Below are 25,298 nucleotides of genomic sequence, written 5' to 3' on the forward strand. Positions count from 1 at the left end.
CATCTAAAGGGGAAGTGCAATCTTATGGGACCAAGCCCTTAACCTGTGGGGTTTGTACTAACTACAGTTAATGTCAGAATTAAATTGAATTGCAGGAAACCCGGATGGTACAGAGAATTGGTTGGTGTAGAAAACCCCCACATGTTATGTCAGAAGTGATATAGGGAGTTGTGAGTGTGACAGTAGGCAAGTAAAAGAGGAAAAAATAGTGTTTTTTCCATTCACAGTGCACATACAGTTGGCAAAAGTAAAAGCAAAAAATAACATCTGGAAAAAGACACCTTCATCCTAGGCCAGTGATGGCGAACCTTTTGAGCTCAGCATGTCAGCATTTTGAAAAACTCTAACTTAACTCTGGTCCCGTGTCACATATAGAAATTTTTTGATATTTGCAACCATAGTAAAACAAAGACTTATATTTCTGATATTTATTTTATATATAGCCATTTAACAAAGAAAAATCAACCAAAAAAATGAGTTCGCGTGTCATAGGTTCGCCATCACCGTCCTAGGCCATGGGTGAGTCTACACAAATAATTATTTAAGGGCAATAAAACCATATAGTCAAAGATAATCAGCAGCCATGGAAATGAGGCACCATGAATAATAAGAAGAAAAAATGCCAATGTGTACCACATATAATGGAATTATCAGGCACAATATAAAACAAGTGTCCTTATAATGATTAAAGAGTAAACAAAAAACATGAATACATCTATATTTCATACTATAAAGTAAATTAAATTACAGATTCTTAAAAAAATAGAACTTCTAGAAATAAAAAGCAGATAACCAAATTTAAAACCTCAATGTATGTGCTTGGTAGTTGACAGGATAGAAAAAAAGAAATTAGTGAATTAAAAGCCTGAGGAGAAAAAGGTTATCCAGAATGTGCCTAGAAAGATAAAATGAGGAAAACACAGAAGATTAAAAAACAGGGTAGATAATGTAAAAGGGTCTATTATATATTTAACTAGAGGTCCGGTGCACAAAGTCATGCATGGATGGGGTTCCTCAGCCTGGCTGGTAATCAGGGCTGATGGGACTGTCTCGCCCACTCCCAATCAGGCCAATTGGGGCCAGCCGGCCAAGGGGAGGGACCGCGGGAAGTTGGCTGGCTGCAGGAGGTTGGTTGTGGGAGCCCACTGACCACCAGGGGGCACCTCCTGCATTGACTGTCTGCCCCCTGGTGGTCAGTGAGTATCATAGCGACTGGTTGACCGAACAGTCACTTAGGCTTTTATACATACAGATCAGAATTTCAGAGGTGAAGATAAAAGAATGGAAAATGGCTACAGGGTTCCCTAGAGTAGAGTGAGGAAAACAACAGCAAAAATGCTAACAGAGTTTTGGTAAATGCTCACGTAGGAGAGACAAAGTTTAAAGTTTGAGACTTTCCATGGAAACCTCAGAAAGGCCTATACATATATCTTAGGAATAAATAAATAAATACCCATGGACACAGACAATAATGTGGTGAAGGCCTAAGGGATGGATTGTGGGAGGGGGGTAAGATGGTAGAGGGGGCCAATGGGGAAAATAAGGGGGATATATGTAATACTTTCAACAATAAAGATAAATTTTTAAAATAAGGGTAAAATAAATAAAAACCTGGAAAGAAAAAAGAAAACAAGTCTAGGATTAAGAACAAAACTAAAATAGACTCAGTTTAACAAAGCCTAAAACCAGGCTGTGACAACATCAAGGTTATCTGCAAATAATTTAATTACATGCTAGGATAAAACTCAACATCATTCAAAGGAAGATAACAAATCCATAGTCTCTAAAATGTATCACCCACAATGCCTGAGTTGCAATATAAACAATTATGAGATTTGCAACTAAATAGGAAGATGTGATCCAGAGTCAAGGCGGGGGGGGGAATCTATCAATGGAAATTGACCCACAGGAGATTTGACTTTGGGTGGGTGGTGGACACAAAGTACAATGCACAGATCTTGTAACATAGAAACCCACACCTGAAACCTATATGTTCATGTTGACCAATGTCACCCCAACAAATTTAATTTAAAAAAAAATAAATTGACCCAGATGACCTAGATTTTAGAATTAGTAGTCAAGGATTTTAAAATAACAATAACAAATATGTTAACAATGAGTATAATGAGTGAAGACATGGGAAATTCAAAAGAGAGATGGAAATTATTTTTTAAAAATGGAACTTTATAACTGAAAGCTATAAATATTTCATATTTTTAAAATCATTACATAAGATTAATATTAGATACTGATGAAGAAAAGATTAGTGAACTTTAAGACAATTCAACAGAATTCATACAAATGAAAGTGTAATGGTTAATTTTCTATCAACTTGATGGGCAGCAGGTACCCAGATATTTGGTCAAATATTATTGTAGATATGTCTGTAAAGGTGTGTTTGATGAGGGTGAGATTAACATTTAAATTTGGTAGCCTGAGTAAAGCAGATTGCCCTACCTCAGTGGTCAGCAAACTCATTAGTCAACAGAGCCAAACATCAACAGTACAACGATTGAAATTTCTTTTGAGAGCCAAATTTTTTAAACTTAAACTATATAGGTAGGTACACTGTTATTAACTTAATTAGGGTACTCCTAAGGCTTAGGAAGAGCCACACTCAAGGGGCCAAAGAGCTGCATGTGGCTCTCGAGCCGCAGTTTGCCAACCACGGCCCTACCTAATGTAGGTGGACCTTATCCAATCAGCTGAAAGCATTCATAGAACTAAAATGTACACTCTCCCTTAAGTAAGAGAGAATTCCTTTTGCCTGACTACCTTCATACTGGAACATGGACTTTTTTTTGCCTCTGTCCTTGAGCTAAAACATCAGCTTTTCCTGGTCTCAACCCACCAGCCTTCATCCTAGAACTATATAACTGGTTCTCCTGATTCTCAGGCCTTTGGACTTGGATTGAAAATCCAGCTTCCTGACTGACCCTGAGGATCTTGGGACTTGTCAGCCTCCATAACCACTAATCATTGATAATAAGTCTTTTAAGATGAGTAGATAAATAGATAGGCAGACAGACAAACAGATAGATATATCTTCTATTAGTTCTATTTCTATGGAGAATCCAGAAAACACAGAGAAAAAAGGATGAAAAAGTAAGAGCTTCAATAACAAGTGGAAGCACAAAATATTTTAATGTAAGTAGAACTGAAATCCTAGAAACAAATGAGAGAAGACACTAACAAACAACAAAAAGTCTGAGTTTTTCCTAATTTGATTAAAAACTGTAACCCACAGATTCAACAGGCACAGTAAAAACTAGGCACAAAGAAACCACACCTAGGCATATCATGTTTAAAATGCTGAAAACCAAAGATAAATGAATAATTCTTAAAAGCAGTTAAGAGAAAAAATAAAACACATCGCATACAAGGAAACAATGATAAAAATAATACCTGACTTCCAATCAGAAACAAAGCAATCTGGAAGATAATGTACTGGCATCATCAAAAGTGCTGATGTGGATCAGTGGTTGAGCATCAACCTATAAACCAGGAGGTCACAGTTCGATTCCCAGTCAGGGCACATGCCCAGGTTGTGGGCTTGGTCCCCAGTGGGGGACATGCAGGAGGCAGCTGATCAATGAGTCTCTCTCATCATTGATGTTCCTATCACTCTCTCCCTCTCCCTTCCTCCCTTCAGTTATAAGACAGAACAAAATTCTGAAACATGCTACAATATGGGTGAACTCTGAAAACACTATGCTAAGTGAAAAAGGCAGACACAAAAGGACAAACATTGTATTGAGACAGCATAGGAACTTGGGCCTGAAAATAGAAAATACCAGGTGCCCAGGAACCGAAGTGAAGACCAGGTAGTCAAAAGAAACTTGAGGTAAGCTGACTACAAAAATGTCACCACCCCTTCACTCCCATTCAAAAATGCAGTATCTAATTTTACCTCCCTTCTAACTACCTGCTTAAACTACTGACCTGCAGGTGCAGTTGATTAAGGTTTGACCACTATGGGACCTTCCTAGGGTGGCAGTAATGAGCAGTCTGCCATCTTGCTCCCACAGTGCCAGGCAATGCAGCTGGAAAAGCAAGTCAACCAACACTGAAATGGAAAATTCTGCAAGCCTGCCTTTTTCAAAACAGCCGCCTTTTCGCACAAGCCCACTTTGTCCCCAGCATATAAAAGCAAGCCAAGCAGAGCCAGTCCTCCCCCAACCCCCACGAGCCAGTTCAGAAGACCTTCCTTTCCTCTGTGCTATCTCCCTTGTGCTTGGGCATAAGCTTAATAAAATCTGATTGGGAATTTCTCTGGGATTTCCTCTCGATTTCTATCTTGGGGAACCCAAGAACCCCAATGCCAGTAACAGTATGATTCCACTTATGGGAGGCCCCTAAAATAGACAAATTCAGAGAGGAAAAAATAGACTAGAGGTTACTAGGGGCTCACAAAAAAGGAGAATGAGTAATTGTTTGACAGGTACAAAATTTCTGTTTGGGATGAAATTGTTGTGGAAATCCATGATGGTTATGCAACACTGTGAATGTGCTAAGTACCAATGAATTAAAACTGTTAAAACTAGTAAATTTTAAGTTATGTATATTTTACCACAATAAAAAAATAATAATAATAAGTACAAAAGAAAACTCCTGCCAACCTAGAAGACTACATTCAACAAAAAATATATTTTAAAATTCAAGGCAAAAATAAAGATTTTTCAGATAATGAAAACTGTGGATAGAACCTAGGGCAGCCTTGGGAAAACTACGGCCCGTGGGCCGGATCCGGCCCGTTTGAAATGAATAAAACTAAAAAAAAAAAAAAAAAGACCGTACCCTTTTATGTAATGATGTTTACTTTGAATTTATATTAGTTCACACAAACACTCCATCCATGCTTTTGTTCCGGCCCTCCGGTCCAGTTTAAGAACCCATTGTGGCCCTCGAGTCAAAAAGTTTGCCCACCCCTGACCTAGGGCATTCAGATCCAAAAGGGTCTGGTTCAGGTTCCTCTGTAGGACCTTGGCAGCTTCCATGGTGTCCTGCCCCACTCATTTAGGGAGGTTTCTGTACATCGTGGAAGAGGGCGCAGCCACCAAACTTATTTTGCATCAAGAGACAATAGGCACCCTCCCATTCCTCCTCCACCAACTGGCAGAAGAAGTGGCCCAAGCTCTTCAGAGCCACATCATCGTGGTCAAAACAGAAGTCCAGAGAGAGGTAGGTGTAGAAGGCCTGCAGATGCATGTAGACCAGGCAGTTGATGGTGGCCTCCACCTCAGTGGAATAATTCTGACGAATTTGGAAGCACATGGTTGCTCAGCAATAAGGAGCTAAGCTCAAAAATGGTGTTGGCTGATTTTGGAGGCCAAGGATGGCTGACATGATTCTGAAAACAATGGAAGAGCATAATTTCTACTCCTAAATGCACCATAGGTCAATACTATTCTTTTTTGCAAAAAATAGATGAATATATCACTTAACTTCCAAATACCTTATTTATTCAGAGAACATTTCTTGTTAGTTGCTTATGTAAGTAACAAAAAATCTATTAGCAATATATGTGTGTGTGTGTGTATATACATATATATATTTCTTGTTATAAGCACAAAACACTAATGTATAGTCAAAATACTTTGTCATCTGCAAAATATCTAGTAATGACTGTTTTATAACACCTTTTTATATAAATGTTCTGAATTAATAAGAAGTACAAAATAATTAAAACTGGCTGAGCACATGAGCAAGTTCATCTCCACTCTACTAAAACCTTACCAAAAAGAAATTTAAAGAGACAAAAGACTGACATACACTGGGATGATAATAATGAGGAGGGTAATACCAACCTAATGCTAGAATGCAGAAAGCAAATGAATGAATACACAGTAACTGAGTAGAGGAAGACAAACCCCGATGACTAGTAGCCAAGACATTACTAATCAAACTAATTTCTTCCAAAGTAAATAATTTCTGACCAAAAACCATCAGAAGAGCTCCAAACAGAGAGCACCTGTTATCTCTGAAAGCCAGGTTGAAACTGAAAACAGGGAAACTGGCAGAAGCTATCAATAAGGAACAGGTAGATGCCTAATCCCCTCCTCCTGCTTGCAGGAAACATGAGGTTAACGCTGGAAAGGCTAAACCAGAGGGCCCCAAATAAGTGGACATCAAGTACATCCTGGGGGCAGGTATGAGGGTTCTGCTTAAAACTGGGATTTATATAAAAAGTCTGGAAAAAAATAAAAAGAGGTAAGACCTTTAGCCCCTTCCCTTGAGCTAAACCAGAATACTGGCTATTGCCCTGCCAGAGCTGGGAAGATTTCTCTCTAACTAGTACAAAAGAAAAACATATAGACATTTGGTTTTGTTGGGGGAACAACTGGGAATTCCCTCAACAAAAAAAGCATGATCACACCATCCCCCTTGAGGTCACCCAGACCTGTCCTCACAAACAAAGCTTCCAAATGGCTTTTAAGTGCCACACTCATGAGTATGAAAACAGCAGAGGGTCACTGTATGGTTGAGGAAATTGGCTAACATGTATTGGGGTCTGAAACAAAAAATAAGACAGCAAAAAGAGAAACAGCAGGTAAGAACAAAATTTAAAGAATTGTATCCTAAGAGATAAGCCAAAATACATATTAAGTTTGTGAACCGAGAACAGGACACTACTTTTAAAAGTATTCATCACAGATGAATCTCTAGAAATTAAAACTATGAAAACCAGTCCTAACCAGTGTTGCTAAATGGTTAGAGCATTACCCCACACACCCAAATGCTCCGAGTCAAGGGCACATACCTGAATTGCAGGTTCGATCCCTGGCCTTGTCAAGGCGCATGAGGAAGGCAACCAATCAATGTGTCTCTTTCATATCTATGTTTCTCTCTCTCCCTTTCTCCCTCTCTCCCTCTCTTCCTCCTTCCCTCCTTTCCACTCTTCCTAAAAGTCAATGGAAAAAATATCCTCAGGTGAGGATTAACAACAACAAAAACTATGAAAACCAAAATTATAAATTCATCACAATTTAAAAACTTAGGAGATAAAATTAAAGAAACTTCCAAGACAGGACAAAAAAAAATTTTTTTTTAAATTAATCAATTTTTGAAAAAGAAACAAGGGATTGGAGCAAAATCCACCATTTAATTTATAGAAATTAGAAAAAGAAAACTGAACGATAGGGGAAGAGATTAGTATACTATTTTTTTAATTTTTCCAAAACTGAAGCATACGAACCTCCACACTGAAAGTACAAAATGAGTACCCAGAATGCTGAATAAAAAATACCCATCCCAAGATGCTTCACTGTGTTAATAAGAACGTGGGAATTAAAAGCTTACTTCCAAAGAGAAAGAATACACCACAAAAAACTGGGAATCAAAATGCCAAAGGACTGAACAGCAAGACTGAAAATTTTAAAATAAAAATAATTTCTTCAAAAGCCTAAGAGAAAATTATTTCTAGTCTTGCATATACTAAATGCAGAAGCAAAATAATTTTAAAAATAAATAGATAGATAGATAGATAGATAGATAGATAGATAGATGATAGATAGATTCAGGAAACAGATAATGTGATTTTGGAGAGAGGAAAAGGAAATCCCAAATGATGGTGAGGTGAAGACCAGCAATGACAAATACACAGCAGGCCCAGTAAGCATCCACTCTAGACCTTAAGGTGCCAGGTGAGGTGTCTCCAAGGAAAACAAAATAGCCCTGGCTGGTGTGGCTCAGTTAGTTGGAGCATTGCACCCTTCTATATAAACCTTAGTATCTCTAATGACAAGTTCCTAGAATCAGAATATGTTGAAGGCTCTTGATCTATACTATTTAACTATCCTCCAAAATTTCTGCCAATTCACATTTGTAGCTATAATATATGATGTTCAGTTCACCACACATCTACCAGTAATAATGTAATGTTTTTTAACTCTCACAAATTAAGAGAACAAATTTAACATGTACTAATTTTGATATAAATTTCCCTATTAGTTAAATTACCTACTTATGACTTTTGAGCATTTTTCTACTGGGGTATTACATGTTTTTGTGTGGTTCTTAATTTAGGTAAACCTTTTTTTAAAAAAAATATATTTTATTGATTTTTTACAGAGAGGAAGGGAGAGGGATAGAGAGTTAGAAACATCGATGAGAGACAAACATCGATCAGCTGCCTTCTGCACACCCCCTACTGGGGATATGCCCACAACCAAGGTACAATGCCCTTGACCGGAATCGAACTGGGACCCTTCAGTCCGCAGGCCGACGCTCTAGCCACTGAGCCAAACCGGTTAGGGCTAGGTGAACCTTTTCATAGATTAAGAATATGTATTCTTTTGTCATATTTATGGTAAGTGTTTTTTTCAGTCTTAACTCCCACAGTCACTTTTGTTTTTCCTTCTCTTACACTTGGTACGTAGAAATCCTTCCTCAACTCAGGGACAGCTAAATGATGATCTGTTTTCTTCTCACTCTCTGAGGGGGTGGTATTATGGTTTTACTGTTAGTAATTATTTTAAGTAACCTAAAAGAAATCCTTTTAGCAATACTTCTATAAAGACATGAGAAAGCAATGCAGGGCCCAGGCCAGTGTGGCACAGTTGGTTGGGCATTATCCCATGCACCAAAAGTTTGTTGGTTCGATTCCAGTCAGGGTACATGCCCAGGTCACAGGCTAGATCCTGGATAGGGGGCATGCAGGAGGCAGCCGATCGATGTTCTGCTCTCACATCAATGTTTCTCTTTCTCTCTCCTTCTCCCTTCCTCTCTCTCTAAAATTAAATAAAAGGTTTTTGTTTGTTTTTAAAAAGATGCAATGCCGGGACCTCAGGAATATAAACATAGCTTAAAAGCAAATAATTTTCTATGTGTCTTTTAACTAAAATTTTTCAACATACAAGCTTTCTTCCTTAAATATCAGTACTATCTGGGTCAAAAGCAATATAACACTCTCAGGTATATATGCTAATATAGCTTAATTTTGAAAAGTTTTTACTCACTTGTGGTCATGATGTTAGGAGGGCAAGAAGGTATTCCATGATCTACTGCCCATCTGTAGGCTCCTTCTCCAACTAAAAAGCTAACAACAGAAAAATTATTCTTTTAAAAATTCCCAGTGTCATCTTCTCTACATATTCAATTAAGTAATATAGTAAGGCAACTGAAAAGTTTTGCATATAGATATAATTCTAGACTTCTTTAAAATAAAAATATGGCTATATGCCAAAAAAAGCCTTTAAAATTTTTCCCAATTTAGAGAAATTTTACAATTAGAAATGTTATCATTTCATTTGTAGTAACTAGTAAGTAAAACCCAACATAAGTAGTTGATTTCCCAATGGAAAATATTAAGATTTACCAGTATCTTGGATCAACATGGTTCTCAGCTGACATCACAAGATCTATTTAATCTGATTAAGAGTCAAAGTTTAAGTGAATGTCTTCAGATATGGTATTCTTACCTAATAGTACACCTGGCCTAACTCAAAATGAGTGGATATATCTAGAAATGCCCTAAAACAATGAGATGTGCTTACATTCCTTTATGCAAAAAAAATATATACCTGACCCTCAGGATCATTTTTACTGTGGGAAGTAAAGTACTATGATGTCCCAAAAGTAATTTTTAAGCCTCAAACTGCACATTTGAACATAAGAAAGTAAATAAAGGAATACTGTTAGCCCGCTCTAAAAGACTTATTTTCAAAGGTTTCAAATAGCATGCAGGATAATTAACCACCCCATTTTCTAACACATAATAGCAAGCAGTTACCATTATAATCAGTCACTTCATCTCCTTCCATAGCCAACTCCTTAAAGATCTCAGCCAGCTAGTAATGGATTCCTTGAACAAGTGCCTACTCATTAGTTTGCTGTTCCTTATTTTTTGTTTCTATTCTTCTAATCATTCCAACACTAAAAACTCAAAGCAATACATATTGAAGTCTTTAGATTTGATTGTTAGTAAGAAGATCGGTGACAGACTGGCAAAACAAAATAAGTAGACACTCAGAAACATACCCAAATGGTTCCAATGAAAAACTAAACGGTTAAGCCCAATAACTGTTTTCCAATGTACGTAAAGGTGGGGATGGAGGGGGCACTGAATAAAGAGAGGAGGAAGGGCCAACTGGAATAAACAACTTTACCTCTTCAAACTCCCACTTTAAAAAAAAAAATTCTAAAGGATTCTGAAAATATAAAACAGTTTCTCTAATTCTCGTATCAGATGAAAAACACTGCAAAGAAACTGCAAAGAAAAGCTGCCACATAGAGTTCAAATGGAAGAATAACTGAAATAGGAACTTGGATGTGAGTTGAGCTGTCTTGACAGCATCTTTAGTACTTCCTTCTTCTAGAAACAGAATTTGGATATAAGAAATGACTTCTCTTCATGCAAAGATGTAAAAGAGATGCTGAAGTAATAAACTAAATGATCAGGACAGACATTTGGAGCTGAATCTAGTATTCTCAGTAGGCCCATTGATCATTTTGGGTTCAATCCCAGTATCTGGAATCAATGGCATTTTACAAAATATTCTTAGTTTTATCTTTCATTTCTTAGTCATTCATAGACTTGATTCTAAATAAAATCCATCTGCCATTGTCTGCTATGCAAGTTTTTAAGTAAATTTGGGTATTTTACAATATTCACAGGAAGGTGAATATTTGGATGCCATCTTATTAATAAGAATACTGAATATCAGACCTTAAATTACTATAAAAATTACTTGTCTAATAGCTCATCATCACACAAAATGGAATAACTGCTTCTGAAATCACTAAAAGATCCTGTAAAGCTACATTAGCTTTTGCCAAAAAGAAACTATACATGTCAAAAAAACAAAGACTTTCCAGAACATTAAATGCAGTACCAATTCAAATTTATCTGTCTTCTGACTATCCAAAGAGAAAGCTTTTAGAAAAGTTTCACCTCAATCAAGTTTTAAAAAAAAAACCTACTGAACACTACCTTTATAATTCACCCAAAATCTGACCACTTCTCACCACCTCCACTACTAACACCTTGCTCTAAGCAACCATCACCTGCTACCTGGATTGTTGCAAAGGCCTCACTATTTTCATACTTGCCTTGCTCTGCTCCCACCCCAGTATATTCTCACCAGCCACTGACATCCTTGTAAAGCACGTCAGATAATGACATTCCTCTTCTCAAAAACTGCAAAACCTTTCATGAGCACTCTAGTGTAAAAACTGGAGTTTTCACAAGAATCTATAAATTCTCCCAAGTGATCTGATCCTTGATGCCCCTCACCTTATCTCTTATTCCTGTTGCCCCCTTGCTAATTTTACTCCAGCCTCTTGTAAAACTCAAACATGCCATGGGGGCTTCTGCCTCAGGGCCTTCATCCTAACTACTCTCTATCAGGCTCTCCCAAAGGCCGATTTCCCTCATCTGCTCCAGTGTCTGTGCTTGACAAAACCTACTTAAAACTGCACCCCAACACACTGCACTCCCCTATCCAATACTCCCAATCCCTCATTCTGTTTTTACATTTTTTCTTTTTTCCACCTTATACCATACCATATACTTTATAATTTACATATTATATAGTCTATTCCTGTCTTCCCTAAATAAACTATAAGCTTCATAAGAATGGGAATCTTTGTGTCTTCTTTGATAATCCCAAGCATTTAGAATAGTACCTAAAGCACAGTAAGCACTAAATAAACACTGATGAGATATTAAAAATAAATTATGGTGTCAAAATTCCCTGAAGGACAACATTTTTCTTCTGTTATACCCATCTTAACTTACATTAAGACAAGTCTAAAGTGAATTAAAACAAAAAGCAATAGCACTCTAGGGAGGCCAGCCCTGAGGTGGAATGATTAACACCTTCAGGACGCTGAGCTGTAGGTGCTACTGCAAGCCTAACACAGCCAAAGGTCCCAAGAAGGGCTACCTGGGCAAACAGTGATGAGACTTACAATCTTATGGATGAGAACCACCCATTTGCAAAGAACCAAGAATCTAAAATTGTGTAACTTAGTGATTCAGAAAACTCTTAAGAATGCTCCTAGACCCCAATAATCAAATTCTTTATTAAACGAAAAAGATATAGGAGAAAATGATAGCTGCTGCTTTGGACTTAAAAACTGATTTCTATTTATTTTATCTATCACTTCTTTGTTCATCACAAATATACAAAATTGATGGCAGACAAATTAGTAGCTATTAAGTAAAGCGTATAGACACAAAGTACAAATAAAGAAGAACCTGCTATATTTGGAAATAACACAACAAATTAAAAAATAAGAATTTAACTTCTTTAAAAATGTATTACAGAAATTTTCAAACATACATTTTAGAGAATAGTGTTATGAACTAAATGGATCATCAATCTATTTCATCAATTATTAATACCAGTACACTAGTGGCCCGGTGCACAAATCTGTGCACATTGAAAGGAAATTAATTAGAAGAAACATTTTAATATCACTATTTGCTCTTTCTCTATAATAGAAGTGTCAACTAAATTCACAATCGACAATGACAGATCGAAACACATGCGTGCAATTGGCGCCAGTGAGAGCTTTATATGTATCGTGCATGCTCAAGTCAACTTAGCCTTTTATATATATAGAATAAGCTTGCTTAATTAGACCTGCTTTCTGATTTAGCTAAACTTTTTCCAGCCCAGTATAGCACCCCAAATTCTCTTTCAGGTAATTGTCAGCAACACAGCAGTAAATATCAACACAAAGCAGATTATTATTGTAGATCACGCAGGGAGAACAAGGGGTAAAATATTTAATTGCATCAGTGTTTGACTATATTCTGTGTGGTGAGAAAACCTGAAGTCATTTTCAAGGTCCACCAATTCTTACTTCTTTTCAGTTGGGTCAAGTTTCTAAGCTTTCTAAATCTCCATTTTCCAGCTAATGAAAAGAAAAGAGGATTCCACCGAGTCTCCTATCTACCTACTCCAGGACTTATGTGAGGATCAAATGAGATGAGGCACAGGAAAAACACTTCACAGACATTTGGTTAAAGTGTAAAATGTTTCCACCTGGCTATAAAGCAAGTTGTGTTCCTGGGCTGAAGAAACGCCAAGGAGCCTAGTCGCTAGGGAGAGGAAGCCGGGAGTTGCTACGTTACGTCATTGCCCAGTGCCCATAGCCACCGTTCCTGGGCTGGGCTGAGCAGTAGGCTGTATTTTGCACCATGGGGTCTCAGCAATGTCAGCTGTAATTTGGTGAGGTATTTCTCCAGGATGGTGGCGGGGCCTGTGTCCCACTTGGGGGAAGCTGAGTGTTGCTTTGTGGGTGCCAGGTCCACGGTGCTGTTTCTCTGTAAATGGTCAGTGCGTGTCATGGCAGCTCCTGAGTTGAGCATCTGCCTCCTGGTGGTCAGTGCGCGTCATAGCAACCGGTCAGAAGGTCAGACACTTAGCATATTAGCCTTTTATATATATAGTTTGCTAATCTCATTCATTTATACCCCCACCCAAATTATTTTGAAGCAAATCCCAAATATAGAATTTCAAATATAAATATTTTGCATACATCTCAAAAAGTGATTTTTAAATGATAACCACACATAAACAAATGACACCAAAAAAACAATTAACAATAAATCCTTAGACTCAAAATATAGTCAATAGAGGTTCACATATCCCTAATTGTCATATAAAATTTTGCTATTGCTTTTATTTTGTTTGTTAAACTGTTTGGTTTGAATGGAAGTCCAACTAAATCTATATCATTTGATAGGTCTCTTATATTTCTTTTAATCTTTAGGTTTCAAATTTTCTTTTAAAGTTCATACAACAAAAGTAGTATATTCAAAAATTTAATAAATTTATAAACAACAATAGATTAAATAGTATTTTTAAGAAACAATACACTAGGATACTCAGGGAATTGAGCTTTTGTAAACTACTGCAGGTATACAGTGAACTTTTGTGAAAGATTTCTGCTTCTGAACAATAGGGAGTAACAAGGAAGAAATTTATACTCTTGCATGAACCAATGAAAAAACAGTCAGACAAAATATAGAAAACAACAGTTTTTAGACGTTAGTAGGAAATGGAGGACAGTGATCCTTGAGGCAAAGGAAACAAACAAGGTAAACCCTTTGACTGTCCCAGCTTACTGCCTGGAGTTTCTAGGCCTCAGCACAAGAAGGTTAATTCAGGAAAAGCCTGGCAGTCTCTCAGAATTGGACATCCAAAGAAGCCAACCAAGGTAGCGAGAGTTAAGAGGGCAAAGTACCAGAGAGGAGGCAGAGTCCTCTTCTAGTCTTCAACTGAGTAGAGATCAGTGTGTGTAAAAGGAAATTAACCAGAGCATGGGAAAGAATAATGTGAAAGTTGTAGAGGAAACAATCCCCAAGTTCTCACAAAGCCAGAGATAGCTCCTGTTCCCACCAGTCAAAGTAAAAAAAAGCATCGTTCTAGGTGCATCTGCTATAGTACTTAGAACAGTTTGGCCTGGATAGCAAAGCAAAATCAACTCAAGGCTAAATGCTTCCCTAGTTGCATGTAACAAAGTATAAAGCAAGACCGGAAAAGATGAAACTGCCTCTCAAGAAGTTAACCATATCCAGAATAAAGCTGAAGAATATTTATTAAAATAAAAGAATATCCGGCACCAAATAAAACAATGTCTGGAATCTAATAAAAATTACCAAGCATGCAAAGAAGCATGAAAATGTAATCTATAATGAAGAGAGAAATCATTCAATTGAAAACAACTCCAAAAGAGTAAACATGATAGAATTAGTATACAAAGATATTAAGACAGTATATTCATATGTTCAATTAAAACAGTATAACTTTATTCATATGTTCAAAAAGCTATAGGAAAGATTAAACATATTAAATAGATACATGGAAGAGAGTTTTTAAAAATGCAAATCAAACTTCCGAAAGATAAAAAAAACTATAATGTCAGAAATGAAAAATAAATTAGATGGAGAATAACAGGTGATTAGATATTTAGAAAAATAATTACTAAACTTGAAAACAGCAATGAAAACTATTCAAAATAAAACAGAAAAAATGGAAAAAGTAAACAACAAGTCAAATAGAGCCTGACCAGTGCGCCTCAGTGGTAGAGCCTGACCAGTGCGCCTCAGTGGTTGAGCATCAACCTATGAACCAAGAGGTCACTGGTTCGATTCCTGGCCAGGGCACATGCCCAGGTTGTGGGCTCGATCTCCAGTAGGGGACGTGCAGGAGGTAGCTGACCAATGTTTCTCTCTCCTCGATGTTTCTATCTATCCCTCTCCTTTCCTCTCTAACTAACATTAGTAAAAACATTTTTAAAAAAAAGAAGTCAAATAGATGTGTAATTGAAGTCCTAAAGAATAGAAGGGAATATCAGCAAAAATATCTGAAGAAATGATAGGCAAAAATTTCCCAAATTTGATGAAATATAGAAATATATATCCCTGTATACTCAAAAAACAAAACAGGCCAATATCTCTCATTAATATAGGTGCAAAAATTCTTTACAAAGTCTTATACCTTATGACCAAGTAGAATTTATCCCAGAAATACAACTGTTGAATTAACAGCCAAAAATCAACCAATTACTATATTGACAAAGTAAAAAAATAAGATCATCTCAATAAATGCAGAAAAACATTTTAAAAGGTGCAACACCCATTTTTATTAAAAACTCTCAGTTCATTATGCAAAAAAGAGACTTCCTCAGATAGACTTCAAGTCAAGATGGAGGCGTAGGTAAACACAGCACTCACATCCTCCCACAACCACACCAAAGTGACAACCAAACTACAGAACAACCAGGATTCAGAACTGCCTGAAACCTATATAAAAGGACGTCCTACAACTAAGGGATTAAAGAATAAACTACGAAGAGACTGGTAGGAGGATGGAGATGTGATAAGGGCCAGTCCCACACCCACGTAAAAATTGGGAGGCATATCTCGGCTGTGGAGATCCCCCCTGAGGAATGAGGGATCCCAGCCCAGAGTTCTATTGCCAGGAAGAGAGGTCCCCATAACTTCTGGTTGTAAAAACCAGTGGGGACTGTGGATGAGAGAGACAGAAAGCTGCTGGAATGCCACACAGTTCCTCTTAAAGGGCCCATGCATGAACTTACTTGGACGTACTCCCTCTGAGATCCAGTGCTGGGACAACAGCTCAAAAGGCACCAGGGACATTGTCTGGCATCAGGACAACAGCTGGAGGGGCAGCTTTCTGCTAGACAAAAGTGCTGGCAGAGCCCATTGTTCCTTTTCTGAGCCCTCCCATTACAAAGTTAGCAGGCATGCACTATATCTGAGTCTCCATCAACCTATCACTGTTTGCCTGTCCGAGTGATTCCCTGAGACGCCACCCCAACAAACTTGCAAGCCTACCCAAGCTGTTTACAGTCGCTTTTCCATATGAATGGTCTGTCTTGGCTCACACTTCAGACTTTTCTAAAATCTCTCATACAAGCAGCATCTGGCCTCAGTGTACCCTGTACTTTTCACTAAGTGGTTCCAGACTCGGCACTAGCAGCAACTGGCCATGGTTCGCAGCTTTGCCTCTCTTGGGTACCTCCAAGCCTACCACAAGTAGCAGCCATCTGTAGATCACTTTGTAGCTCAAACTGGGTGACCCTGGCAAAATACAGGTAGCAGCTCAGAAGGCCCCATAGCCAGTGCACCCACTAGACAGCTTCAGACCACATCAAAACACCATCCAACCACCACCACAGTGACACACTCAAGGGGAAGACTTGGCAGGCACCAGAGCCCCACTGAAGTAAGTCCTGTTTTGTGAGGCAGGACCCTGCACAGCTGATCCTCTATGGTAGTCAGTGGTCACAACAAGTCCTTGCAGACAACTGACCTGGGGTATATCGCTCCCATTGATGTGTCAGCAGCAATCAAGGGTCAGTTATAACAGGAAGGTATAGAAAGTGCACACAGGTTCGGGGGGCACACCTAGAGTGCCCAACTTGGGAGATGGGGGAGACTATGCCACTGGACCCTACAGGACACCTACTACATTAGGCCTGGGAGATGTAGCAGCTCTACCTAATACACAGAAACAAACACAGGAAGGCTGCCAAAATGAGGAGACAAACACGTCCCAAATGAAAAAACAGAAGAAAATTCCAGAAAAAAACTAAATAGAGAGAAGCAAACTACTAGAAAGAGTTCAAAACACTGGTTATAAGGATGCTCAATGAACTTAGGGGAAGATTAGTTGTACTTAGAGAGAACTTCAGCAGCATAAAAAAGGACATGGGAACCATAAAAAAAGGAAGACATGGAAACCTTAAAAAAAGTTAGAAATGAAGGATACACCAACTGAAATGAAGAATAATTTACAGGGACTCGACAGTACAGTAGATGAAGCAGAGAATCAAATTAATGATTTGAAATATAAGAAAGTAAAAACTACCCAATCAAAATAGCAAAAAGGGAAAAGAACCTATAAAAATGAAGATAGTATAAAGGTACCTCGAGACAACATCAAGCGTACTAACATTCGCATCGCTGGGGTACCAGAAGGAGAATAAAAATAGCAAGAGATTGAAAACCTATTTAAAAAATAATGATGAAAAACTTCCATAACCTGGTGAAGGAAATAGACATGCAAGTCCAGAAAGTGCAGAGTCCCAAACAAGATGAACCCAAAGGGGCCCATACAAAAAGACACATCATAATTAAAATGCCAAAGGTTAAAGAAAAAGAGAATCTTAAAAGCAGCAAGAGAAAAGCAGTTACCTACCTAAAAGGGAACTCCCATAACACTATCAGCTGATTTCTCAAAAGAAACTTTGCAGGCCAGAAGGAATTGGCAAGAAATATTTAGAGTGATGAAAAGCAAGGACCTACAACCAGGATTACTCTATTCAGCAAAGCTATCATTTAGAACCAAAGGACATATAAAGAGCTTCCCAGACAAGGAAAGGCTAAAGGAGACCATCACAACCAATATTACATAAAATGTTAAAGGGTCTTCTTTAAGAAAAATAAGAAGAAAAATAAAGATTAAAAATATGAACAAAATGGCAATGAACATATATCTATCAAAATGGATCTTTAAAAAAACACAAAATAAATGAAGCAGAAAAAGAAAAGGTGACTTCCTCAACATAAAAAAGAGCATCTATAACAATCTATAGCAACCTTCATACTTAACAGTAAAAGACCAAATGTTACTTCCCTAAGATGACAACAAGGCAAGAATGTCCACTATCACACTTCTAGTCTATATTGCATCAGAGGTCCTACCAACTGTAATAAAGAAAAAGAAATTAATTAAAGGAATCCAGATTATCACAGCAGAAGTGAAATTAGATCCCTAGAAGACATGACTATCCATGTAGAAAATTTTATGGAATCTGTAAGTGTGGTACTAGAACAAATGAGTATAGCAGATTCCTAGGATAGAACATCACTATAATAAAAATCATTCATATAATTATATATATTGCCAATAAACTATTGAAAATTAACATTTTTAAAATATGCAATTTATCAAAGCATTAAAAAGAATGAAGTACTTAAGAATAAATTGGATAAAAGCTGTGAAAGACTTGTATAGTGAAAACTATAAAACACCATCCAGAAAAGTTAAAGAAATTCTTAGTAAATGGATATGTTGCAATTCTAATCAAACTCCAGCAGCTATTTATAGAAATTGACAGGCTGATTCTAAAAATCACATGGAAATGTAAAATGCCTAAAATAGTCGAAACAATTTGAAAACAAAGAACAAAGCAGAACAACTATGTACATGAAAAAATCAGATAGCTGGTTCCAAACAAGTGTAGGATTACTATATGACATCATTTTAGTGGAAAAATGGCCATCACTTTTTCCCCACATATTTTATGTTTGGAAAATATAAAAATATTACACATGTCCTCTTTGATAATTACCTCATCTTGTTCCCTTTTTCCTCCTTCCCAAAAATAATCAGTGAGTTTGGTAACTTTCTTTCCAGACCACACCACATGTGTGTGTGTGTGTGTGTGTGTGTGTGTGTGTGTGTGTGTGTGTGTCCTATATAATAAAAGGCTAATATGCAAATTGACCAAACTGCGAAATGACCAGTCACTATGATGCGCACTGACCACCAGGGGGAAGATGCTTGACGCAGGAGCTGCCCCCTCATGGTCAGTGCACTCCCACAGGGGGAGCACTCACGGCTGGCGAGCGCAGCAGCAGTGATAGGAGCCTCTCCCGCCTCCGTGGCAGCGCTAAGGTTGTGTTGTCTGACTGATGGCAGTCAGTCAGATATCCCCCAAGTGAGGGCGCAGGCCAGGCTGAGGGACGCCCTCCGAATGCAAAAATTTCGTGCACCGGGCCTCTAGTGTGTGTGTGTGCGCGTGTGTGCGTGTGTGTGTGTGTGCGTGTGTGTGTGTGTGTGTGTGTGTGTCTTAGAAAATTATACTATTATACGTAATGTGATTCTATGAAGGAACAAATTAGAAAGAGAAAAGTTTCATTCAAGCAAGACAACTGTTACCCAGGGGCAGGGATAGAGATGGGGGTCAGGGTAAAAGTACAGGACAGACAAAGGGAAGGATAAGGATCCCATTAGAAAGCTTCAGCTTCAAATCTTTGGTAATATTTTATTCCCTAACCTGGGTGGTAGGAAACAGGTATTCATTACATTATTTTGTAACTTTTTAAGGAAACATAAACTAAACTGAACACATTCAGCAACTTAGAGATCTATGCATGTTACTATATATAAATGTGTCTCTGTTTCATTTATGCTACATAGTTAATAATACAACCAGAAAATAGTTTACTTAGCCATTGATGGACACCTAGGTTGTGTATAGTTTTATACACAAGCCACATTGCTGTAGCCCTCTTTTGCTGCACAAGCCTTCCTGGGTACATGTGAAGGTGTTCTGTCTTAAGGTGTAATTGCTGGAGCAAGCAGTATGTGCATTGTCATTTTTACATTAATCAATAATGTCAAAATGTCTCTCAAGTAGCTATATCAATCTATGTTCCCACCAGCACTAGTAACACAAAAATCCTATTTTTCCACACCCTCAACAAGACTGGATATTAGTCTAATAATTAGTCTAATTAGTCTTATTAGTTAATTTTACTACTTTAAATAAGGTGAAAATATCGTATCATTTTAATTCACAATTCCTTGATTCATATATGATTGAGCACCTTTTCACGTATTTATATGTCATCAATATTTTCTTTTCTATAAGTTGTCTATTTGTATCCTTTATTAATTTTTAGAATTTTGGTTGTCTTTTTCTTAACTTTATACTTCTTAAACATGATGGAAATAATGAAACACATATTAGAGATTGCTTTCCCTTACCCTTGTTTTATTGAAAACAAATATTAAAAATATTTCTTTGAAAATTTTAAATAATCAACCTTTCTAATACCACAATTAAACACCTAAGAAGTATATGATTAAAAGAATACCTTTAATTTATTTAGGTAAAAGGTTTCAAGATTTTTCAAAACTATTAATAAATTTATTTTCTATGACTTAAAATTATAACAGTCAAATAAAGTGATTCCTACAGTACTACTGTCATAGCTTTCACACAGAACACTAATGTAACCTTCACGCCTGGCATGCTGAACACATACTGAGTATGAGACAGTATTGAGGCATATTTGTTAATAATGTTAGACATGCTAACAGGATGGTGGTTATGCTTTGCAAACAAATTTACAGAACTATCTGAAGGTAAAATAGGATGTCGAGGATTTGCTTTAAAATGCTAGGAGAAAAAATATATGCATTAAAGAGATGAAGAGCAAAAGCATTGTTAATTATTGGAGCTGGATGACAGGTTCATGAGGGCACTTTACAACATTCTCTCTACTCTTATAACTATTTGAAAAGTTCAAAGTGTTTTTAATGAGAATTGTATGTTAATGCTGGAGAAGAGATGTGATCTGACTAATCTTAGTGTCACAATGTGTTTCTGCAGATGAGAAAAATTAAGTACTTTTTTTCTAAGAACTCCTCAAGATTAACAATTAGTTTAGACTCTGGACTAGAATGTGCAAGACACTTTTAAAGTTTCATAATAAAAAGACCCCAGTTGAGTACTTAGTAACAGCAAAAACATCCCTATAATCAACTACAAAACCAAAAATAACTCTGATCTCTTTTCTGCTTTAATCCACAATATTCAATTCCATCCGGAGTTCTATCAAGTGTACAAAGATCACAGAACAAAGTGAGTCTTCAACTCAAAGGCAAGCTACCGCTGGTGTACAACCAACAGCATCAACCTTCTGTGGATAAAAATAGCCTTCAAACACTGCATGCACCAAAGACCAAAGACCCAGGGAAAGTCAGGCAGAACAAAGTGGTTACCAGGGAGGAATCCGGCCAGCAGAGAGCTTGCCCTTCTGCCCTTCACACAAGAGTCTGTTCGCAACTGAGACTGGGTTCTTGATTCCTATAAAATAAAATTAGCAGAAAATGAAGTAAAAAAGTCTTCAACTTTCCCACTCAGTTTTGTGGCAATTTCAATAATCACAAGTTTTAAATATCTTGGAAAACTCTCCTTTTATATATTAATAAAAACCATTAATTATCATAAACAATACAGATCAAATCAACAACTACATGAATACCTAGTAAATTCAAGAAAAGAACAAATATAAAACATACCTTCTCGTGTTTTGTCATATGCTACAGCAGCAAAAACTGAATTTGAAATAATACATATTTAAATTAGGTTCCTTTTTAATAGATTTCAGAATAACAGAATAGAAAAATAAACTGAAAATGTGACATTTACAATCAAAACCATATATTTCCTCTAAAGAATTGCCCTGGCCAGCTTGGCTTGGTTGGTTGGACATCGTCCCATGCACCAAAAGGTTGCCGGTTCCATTTCCCGTCTGGGCACATGTCCGGGTTGTGGGCTTGGTACTGGTGGGGGGCCTGCAGCCAACTGATTTTCTGCCCTCACATCGATGTTTCTCTTTCTCTCTCCCTCTCTCTCCCTCTCTCTCTGAAAATCAATAAAAATATTTAAAAAATAAGCATGATTACAAACAGCTTCAAATTTAATTGGGGAGGAAAATTAATGGCCAAATATTTTAAATCTCACCTGTAAGAAGGACTGAATATAGAGGAAGTCCTTCAAACTAGGTAAGGGTAGGGAGAATAGACCAAGTATATACAAGATTGTGATCTAAAGTATAGTTCAGATTGTAACCTAAAGTATGATTCAGATTGTTTCCAGGAGGAAAACAGAATGTGAAAAGTGAAAAATGGGCACTTATCTGGGAAGAATGACGGCAGTAAGTATTAGTGAGAAAACATTATATCAGGATGACAATGACAACAACAAATATGACAATGATAAGGACAGAAGACAGTGACAGTAACTCAGTATCTAATACGTGTCAGACCTAGTGCCAATCCCTTAAATGTAATCAGATTACTTAATTGATCCCTTCAACCTTTCACATAAATACCCTTATGAGCCCTATCTCATTACTGAGGAAACATTTTCACAGAGGGTTAACTCACCTGCCCAAGATTAGTGCTGAGATTTTAACAGAGGCAGCTAATGCCAGAGACTATGCCCTAAACCACTAAGCTATGATGCCTCTCAGGACACTACTAATGCAAATATAAAATCAGCAGTGGGATATAAAGCGGCTATAAAAATTACAATTAAGACCACTATATTGACATTAAAAAAAAACTGTCACACAAAAAAATGTATAAAATACCAAAGATTGGAAAAGCTCAGGTCTCTGAGCTCTTAAATATATTTCTGGATAAATGACTCAATATTGTAGACATTAACAATTACCAAAGTAACTTACAAATTCTCTATTAATTCAAAACTTCAAAAAATTTCTGAAGTATGCCAAGCTGACTCTTAAATTCATTAGAAAGAGAAAACTTTGGGAAAAAATTAAGACTTCACCCAATGAGAACATTTTCATTAAAAACTATTCTAATGAAAAGAGTGTGGTTTGAGTACAAAATAGACAAGTATATCAATTGAATAGAATAAAGCTAAACTTCAGACACAGACACACATGAATTTGGATATTTAATATGTGATACAGATAGTTTTCAAATGAGTAGGGCACAAATAGGGTACATATGAGAGGCAGAAAGAACACACAAGTGCTGGAGATCCAACTATTTTACTACTGTACCAGCTATCAATTTATTGGTTCTCGGCTACCAATTCATCCTTTGTTGCCTGATCTGTAAAAATGGAAAAGGGCCCTTTAAATGTTTCCTTTGCCAGCTGGCACACTGATATACTTTGTCAGTAGAGGGCACTGGAGACACACTACAGGAGGAAAGGGTGGCTTGCTGTCCAGCTCCTGGAGAATACCAGTTTTTCTCCACTATTTGGCCCACATGGTAGTCTCCAGTGCTAAGTGACTGCAGGGTACAGTTTTCTCCAGCATTTGGCCGCCACATGTTTTCCCCAGTTCTTGATTCAGGCCATGGCAGCATAGCTGACAGCCCCAGAAAGAATAGGGCTGCACCCAGCTCAAGTCACTGATCCCCTCATCTTCTCCTCAGTCCGACAGGCACACATGGTAAAATGCTCCACCTAGTTGACTAACTAATGAGCCAAAAGCCCAATTGCTATCCTGTGCAACAGAGGTTTAGTTACCTGGCTTCCTGACCTCTGTGTGCCCACCTACCAGGCCAAGCTCACCTGAGCCACCCAAGATTGTTCCTGCTCTCACAGAGACAATGGCCAGCAACTTCTCCGCCTGACAGTGGGCTGCAACCATACCTTCTACAACAAGGTCTGAATTCCCTTCCAAGTTAATCCCTACTTCAGTATTCTTCTGTCCTAGAATACACTTTGAGTTTTCTTTCCATCTTTATAGAGTTACTCTCTTATCACTGTTTAATAATTCTTTATATTAAACCTCTCCTGTTTAAACTACTGGGTAGTTTCTGTCTCCTAGTTGAACCCAGACTGATACAGTAACCATGGACAAATTACTAAACTTCTCCTGTGTCTCAGTTTTCTCATCTGTAAAATAGAAGGAAAAGTACTGACCTCATGTTATTGTGAGAACTAAATGACTTAATATATATAAACTACTGGAGAAAAATGCACATTATGCAATAGTTATCTAATAAATGGTAATTATTATTGTTCTTATTCAATAAATTATGTAGGGACAATTTGTTGGTCATTTCAGAAAAATAAATAATGCATTTAAGAGTTAAATAGGTCTCGCCCTAACCGGTTTGGCTCAGTGGATAGAGCGTCTGCCTGCGGACTCAAGGGTCCCAGGTTTGATTCCGGTCAAGGGCATGTACCTTGGTTGTGGGCACATCCCCAGTAGGGAGTGTGCAGGCGGCAGCTGATCGATGTTTCTCTCTCATCGATGTTTCTAACTCTCTATCCCTATCCCTTCCTCTCTGTAAAAAATCAATTATATATATGTGTGTGTGTGTGTGTGTGTGTGTGTGTGTGTGTGTATATATATATATATATATATATATTTTTTTTTTTTAAAGAGTTAAATAGGCCTCGGACCCCAGCCTCCTGGCTTTGGAGGTGGTGTCCTTCCTCTTCCTTTTCTCAACTCTTCAAATCTTGGCATCGCAGGGTTGAACCGGGGGGACTGGAAGTGTGCCCTGCACCAGCGGGTCCCCGGCGAATCGACGCCGGGAGTGGCAACCGCTGGGGAAAGATTCCGCCGGCTCCGCTATGGCGGCTATTCCCCCCCACCCCCACCCCCGACTCCTGGCAGCCGCCCAACGTCTACTTGGAGACCAGCATGGGGACCATCGTGCTGGAGCTGTACTGGAAGCATGCTCCAAAGACCTGCAAGAACTTTGCTGAGTTGGCTCATCGAGGTTACTACAATAGCACCAAATTCCACAGAATCATCAAAGCCTCCATGGTCCAGGGAGGTGACCCAACAGGTCGAGGTGGTGCATCTATCTATGGCAAGCAGTTTGAAGATGAGTTTCATCCAGACTTGAAATTCACGGGGGCTGGAATTCTTGCAATGGCCAATGCAGGGCCAGACACCAACGGTGGCCAGTTCTTTGTGACCCTAGCTCCCACCCAGTGGCTTGATGGCGAACACACCATTTTTGGCCCCATGTGCCAGGGTATAGGAATGGTGAATCGAGTAGGAATGGTGGAAACAAACTCCTAGGACCGCCCTGTGGACGATGTGAAGATCATCAAGGCATAACCTTCTGGGTAGTCTTGCTGCTCGCCAGGTCTTCTGAAATGGCCCAGTGAACCAGTTTGCAGGTGACCTAGGTGACACACTTTGAACTTCATTTTGGCCTTGTGAATCACAGAGCCAAGGAGGCCTGGGAGCTTAGGTTAGAGGTGGAAGTGTATTTTAATAGGATGCTTCTTGTCCCTTC

General features: G+C 38.0%; 1 protein-coding gene and 1 pseudogene across 10 annotated transcripts in view; one reads left to right on the top strand and one right to left on the bottom strand.

The window, feature by feature from the left end:
* TASP1 (taspase 1) overlaps positions 1-25,298 on the bottom strand; it is a 229,012-nt gene that overhangs the window by 151,776 nt on the left and 51,938 nt on the right. For all 10 annotated transcript variants that reach the window (XR_002829044.1, XR_002829042.1, XR_002829043.1 and 7 more), the window contains 2 exons: positions 21,276-21,360; positions 8,958-9,037 (listed from right to left, as the gene is read on the bottom strand). Coding sequence is in view for 7 of the 10 variants with exons in the window: in XM_014455121.2 (XP_014310607.1) it covers positions 8,958-9,037; positions 21,276-21,360 (165 nt within the window). In the remaining 3 variants the exon portion in view is untranslated. The remainder of the gene's footprint in view (positions 1-8,957; positions 9,038-21,275; positions 21,361-25,298) is intronic.
* On the top strand, positions 24,654-25,173 carry LOC106697017 (annotated as a pseudogene).

The sequence above is a fragment of the Myotis lucifugus genome, unplaced genomic scaffold (assembly GCF_000147115.1).
Source record: "Myotis lucifugus unplaced genomic scaffold, Myoluc2.0 scaffold_42, whole genome shotgun sequence".
Lineage (NCBI taxonomy): Eukaryota > Metazoa > Chordata > Mammalia > Chiroptera > Vespertilionidae > Myotis > Myotis lucifugus.